The following is a 5,066-nucleotide window of genomic DNA, read 5'->3' as shown; positions in this document are numbered from 1 at the left end:
GAAGCCTGACATCCGTTGTACAAACAACCGCATGCGAGACACAACTACGCTGCACTTCCTCTTGTGGAATAGTGACACACATAGCTCCCAGAATTCAGCATCCCTCAAGGAGGCGAGCATAGGTGCGAAGTATCCCTGCGAGGGGGAGCAGGATTCACTTGGAGGGTTTGCGGTCAAAGCACACAGACACCCGTGAACTCTGGAAGGGTAGATGCGAGGGCACGACGATACCGAAGGCGTGGCACATGTATACACGTGTACAGAGAAAAGAAATACATGTATGTATCTATACATGTGTGCATTGGTGTGAACGCTTGTGTATTGGTGTTACGAATATGTCGTAAGAATTCTTACCTTAGCAATGCTGTCTAATGAGGCCAAGTACACGTTGGCACCTTGCGCAAAAAAGATGCAAGTGGCATTAGGAGATCCCAGAAGCAGGCACTCCTGCTGCAGTGCGTGGCGATCGTGCTGCCGCCCTTGCCTCGTGCTCGCAACTGCCCGCTTGAGAAACGAGAGGGAAGGTTTAATGGCCTCGGAAGGCAGGCGGTTTGCTGCTGCAGCAACTGCGTAGGACGGAGCTGCAGCAGCTGCATCCGCAACTGCGGCTCCGGCAGCAGCTGCGGCTGCGTTTGGCGACAGTACCCTGCCATTCCTTGCTGCTGTAGTGGCTGCTGGGGGCGGAGACTCGCAGGAGCCTATGGGTCGAATATAATCTCTGTCATCGTCTTCTTTGATTGGCGGCAGCGGGTGCTGCGGCAGCTGCTGCTGTTGTTGCTGTAGCAACTGCAGCATGCCTCTCCCTAAGGGAGCGTTCTCTGCTGTTGCCGTTGCCGCATGCATTCTCGCACAGGCTTGAAGTGCGGCTTCTGCTGCCGCTGGAGGCAGGGTTTGCACCGCGGCTGCCGCTTCTTCACTGTGGAGGTGTATAGACACCCGAGAGCCTGCAGCCATTGTCAGCTCGCGCCGACCCAACAGTTCACGCCGTGGACGGCATCCCTGCTGCTGCGCAGGCAGCGGGACGGCAGCAACTTGAATGTCGATCCCCTCGAGCAGCGCGAGCGACTCTAAGTCTGCCAAATCTTGCAGACGGTGCTCTGAGCAGAAATCGTACACTCGGCGTTTTCTTTGCACGCTCTCTGGAGCGCTCGTTCAATTAAAGCAACTTGGAGGCATCAGTGTGAGGCAAGGACAAGAAAGTAAGTACTGCAGGGGATGTGGAGGATGTGGAGGAGCCAAGAGAGAGCGCCACACGCATAGAGAGAAGCAGATGAACCCGTCTTGCTGTGCAGCTCGGCAAATCTATCTATTCAAACCCTCATATTGAAATGCGAAGGGCGCAGCCGCCAAAGAACGGTGAGCAGTTGAGAGAATATACACCCGCGAGCGCGCCACCTACTCAGCATTAATAAAATTCGCTTTAGATCCTGCGCAGTCACAATCCGAGGACTCGTCTCATACTGCGGCAGCGCTTGTTGCTGGATTGGCAGCAGTAAGCGGTGCTGCTCCCAAGAGCAGTCCAACAAGGCGAATCCGCTGAATGATCGACGAACCTTTGGAGGCCAGCCGTAGGCAACGACTTGCCTGCATAGACCAAATCATGCACACGCACACACACAGCCCTCCCCGCAAACAATGTAGTCATCCGCTGTCAAGCGGCGGCTTAGAGTAGTGTAGCGCGTACACATACACCCCACAGGCAGCAGGGGAGCGGCATGCGCTCTGCACCCTAATACTTATATAGCATGCTAGGCGTATATGCTATGCGCTAGAACTGTTGGCAGGGTTCCCCACCGAATAACTTCCTCAGCGCGGCGACGCCATGGAGCATCGAGGGGATCGTCGATCTACAGAAAGCGCAGACACACATCCGCAACCTCAAAAGCATAGAATTAGATCCGCTAGTTCGTAAGAGCTGCGATCTTCGCTGGAATGCTAGGGGTTTGGTTTTTTCAGCTGCAAAGGCAGCCTCTCTCTCCGAGCCACGCAGACGCGCGCCGTCTACAGCTTTATAGGTTCTATGGATTACCTGCCCCATGTCAGCACCGATGGGCGAGGGGGGATTGGCAAAGGCATATGAGGTGTCGAGGAAAAACAAGCTGTTGTCAGGCGACGGCTGGCGCTGCAACGCAAACAGGTCAGAGCGACGTGCTCGGCAGAGATCGCAAGCAGAAATAAATAGCTTAAGGCAACTCGCGCCAAGTGACAAAAAAACATGCTGCCACAAAAAGACGGCCAGACAGAACAGCGCACAGGAGAACGCATGTACATCCGAAGCAAAATCGTCTATTCAACCGCCACGCAGACACCCGACTGGGCAGTCTGCCCGTGGTTTGCATGCACGAGATATTTTACTGGTGCCTGGTTAAGCTCCAGCAGCGGCAGCGGCTCGTCCTTCGTCACAAAGCCTTCGCCGAGAAATTGCTTCAGCTTGTTTCTGTTATCGGGACTGTAAAACGGCAGCACAGTCCGCACGTTGCGAATTCGAGGATATGCGAGACGAGGCGGGCAAGACGGTTAGGCGACAAAAGCGGGGTGAACCAAAGGCTTGGCACCCCCCAACTCGAGACCTTACTTGTAATGATTTTTCAAATTCTGATACACGCCCCGAACTTGAGTATTCAACAAAGCCTCCTCATCGTCATCCAACACCCACTCTGAGCCGCATACGCCGAGCTGTGCAAAACGACACCTTCGAATCAAGAACGCTGCAACGACTTTTCCTGCCTTCGCCTGTGTGCGCTACGCGCACAACAACACAGCAAACTCAAATATTGGTTTCTGTCACCCCGCAGAGTTCCTGATCCGTGCTGTTGACAATACCTTCACGTGGCTGCTCTTCCCGTTCTGACCACTTCGCCTCCTCAGCCATAGCTTCCGCAATTGTCTAAACAGACAGACAGACAAAGAGCTGGAGAAACAAACAGATAGAGAGACAAACAGGTAGAGAGACAAACAGATAGGGAGACAAACAGCTAGAGCGCGAGAGAGACAAACAGATAGGGAGACAAACAGCTAGAGAGCGAGAGAGACAAACAGATAGAGAAACAAACAGCTAGAGGAACAAACAGATGGCCCCATAGATAGCCCAAGAGACAGACAAAAACACACAACCACCTACACAACCACATAGACATACAGACGTATTTTTTGGAGCTGTGGTACCCCAGAACATGCCTCTCGCTGCTACAAAGGGAAATCGAAGCGTGGGATTGTCAGACGTCTAGGATTGGAGTTCTGTGGAAGGTCGAGGGTGCGCAAGCATTACCTTTACAGTCTTCCTACAAGGTACTGTATTTTCCATCCCTTTTTCTTCTGCTGCATCTGAATGGCAATCAGCGAATCACAGCAAAAGACTTCCGTGCAGGCCCCTCTGGCCCCTGCGACATGAGCGATCGTGCCTTAAGAAGCTACCAGCAGCACGTAACGGCATTCGCACAAGTAACGCGTGCAGCCAAACTCAAGCGTACTTTCTGGCCAGGGGCCAAGTCCAGAATACATTTTATCATATTCTAGCAAGTCTGTCTGAGGCGCAGACACACTGCGGAAGCCTTAGATCGTGAGCTTCTCGCGATAAGGGCCTTAGAACGACCTGCTTAGAAAGGAAAAGACTCAAAGAGGGGGATCTCAGGAAAACATCGGCGGATACGCACATGCACTGCTGCGGGTTCTTGATCAACCCGCTGCTGTAGCGATGCGTCAAGATACACTTCGAAGTCTGCAATGACAAAACACAACACGGAGGCACGATCGTAGCCTTGCCAGACAGAGTAGAGGTGTGCAACCCTTTAAAAGTGGGCATGATGCTGTGGCATGCTGCGGCTTCGAATTTTGGCGCTGCGCTCGTCGCGGATGCTCCTATGACTCAATGCTTACTGTTGTCCATCTCCGTTCCTTTGACTACCAGGTCAGGTTCTTCTTCTTGCAAGAGCTCTGTTGCCACGTAAATTCGCTTGCCACCACTGCCGCTTCTCGCCTCGCTGCTGTTGGAGTGCTTCGCAGTGTATGCAGCAACGCGCAGCTGCTGTTGCAGCCGCTGCTCCTCCTGCTGCTGCTTCCGCACAGACGCGTCTATGACAAGATTTCGGGGGGGCGCTACAAAAGGGTAATCGCTGAGGCACAAAGACACACGCATCAATTTTGTCGTATGGGATGTTGCTGCTTCCCGTACGCCGCTTGCATGCTTCCTTCTACCAGAGAGTGAGCAAACTTCGGCACAAGCGGTACCAGAGAGCAGAACGATCAGACGCAGAATGCCAACAGAAGCACCAGGGGAAGCCTCTGCGCCGCGGTGTACATACTCTGTGCAAATATCTGAAATGTCCTCATTCGCTGCCGCATCGCTTGCCGCGTCTGCTGTTGCAGGTGTATCTGCAAATGCCTCTTTTTCCTCAGACGCTTCTTCTCCTCCTGCCGCTGCCGCGGAAAAAGTTGAATAAACCCTTTTCCTGAGCGCTGCAGCCGCGCGCGCTGATTGGGGAGTGCAGGACGTTTCTGTCTGTGCAGTTCGCACCGCCTCCGTTTTGAAATTTCTGGCTTTGAGGGGCATCCCCTCCTGGGGGAGAGTCAGGGGATACAACAGCCAGGCCGCTGCATGGCGCAAAAATCTTCGCGCTCGTGCTGAATCAGCCCTTGGTACTGCAGCTACCGGCTCTTTTGACGCTGTACAGAGGACGCCAGCGCGTATCCCTCCCATGAACATACTTTCTCCGCTAGCTACTAGGCACCCCTGCAGAAGAAGCAGCAGCAACAGAAGCCGCAGCTGCATGCTGCCTACCCTAGCAGTTGGATCCGCAACGTACACGCCGTGAATTATTAGCTTCTCTCCCCCCTCCCCCCCCCAGAAGGTATGCCAATCCGACGAGCACCCCCCCTCGTTGGGGACGCCACCGAATGTTTATGCGTTTTCGACGGTGTTATGCGAAAACATCAATTACTTCTAGCTCGAAAGGAATCTTTTTCTTCCAGACAAGCAACGAGAGACTTAAAATCCCATCCCTTACCCCGCCTCCTGCCCCCCTCCTTGCCCGTCGAGACCTCCCAGGCAAGTCCGCGCAGCCGACGAC

At 53.9% G+C, this 5,066-nt stretch overlaps 1 protein-coding gene across 1 annotated transcript; it reads right to left on the bottom strand.

Moving 5' to 3' along the window:
* Window positions 1-327: 327 nt before the first annotated feature.
* Window positions 328-4,702, bottom strand: LOC34620451. The gene is made up of 10 exons (XM_026334719.1): window positions 3,877-4,702; window positions 3,654-3,718; window positions 3,471-3,525; window positions 3,269-3,324; window positions 2,824-2,887; window positions 2,605-2,657; window positions 2,030-2,116; window positions 1,795-1,847; window positions 1,400-1,584; window positions 328-1,097 (listed from the first exon to the last, which is right to left on the bottom strand). Exons 1-10 carry the CDS (start codon window positions 4,700-4,702, stop codon window positions 328-330), a joined length of 2,214 nt encoding a protein of 737 aa, XP_026190504.1.
* Between the last annotated feature and the right edge of the window lie 364 nt (window positions 4,703-5,066).

Source organism: Cyclospora cayetanensis, unplaced genomic scaffold, assembly GCF_002999335.1.
Source record: "Cyclospora cayetanensis isolate NF1_C8 unplaced genomic scaffold, CcayRef3 CcayRef3_contig_49, whole genome shotgun sequence".
NCBI lineage: Eukaryota > Apicomplexa > Conoidasida > Eucoccidiorida > Eimeriidae > Cyclospora > Cyclospora cayetanensis.
The sequence above is the reverse complement of the archived record's forward strand: the minus strand, read 5'-3'. Positions and strand labels throughout refer to the sequence as shown.

Coding starts and splice junctions, on each gene's coding strand:
- LOC34620451 (XM_026334719.1), bottom strand. CDS start 4,702: ATGTTCATGGGAGGGATACGCGCTGGCGTCCTCTGTACAGCGTCAAAA. Junction 3,526..3,653: donor AAGAACCCGCAGCAGTGCAT/GTGCGTATCCGC, acceptor TCTGCGCCTCAG/ACAGACTTGCTAGAATATGA. Junction 2,117..2,604: donor TGAATACTCAAGTTCGGGGC/GTGTATCAGAAT, acceptor TTGCAGCGCCAG/CCGTCGCCTGACAACAGCTT.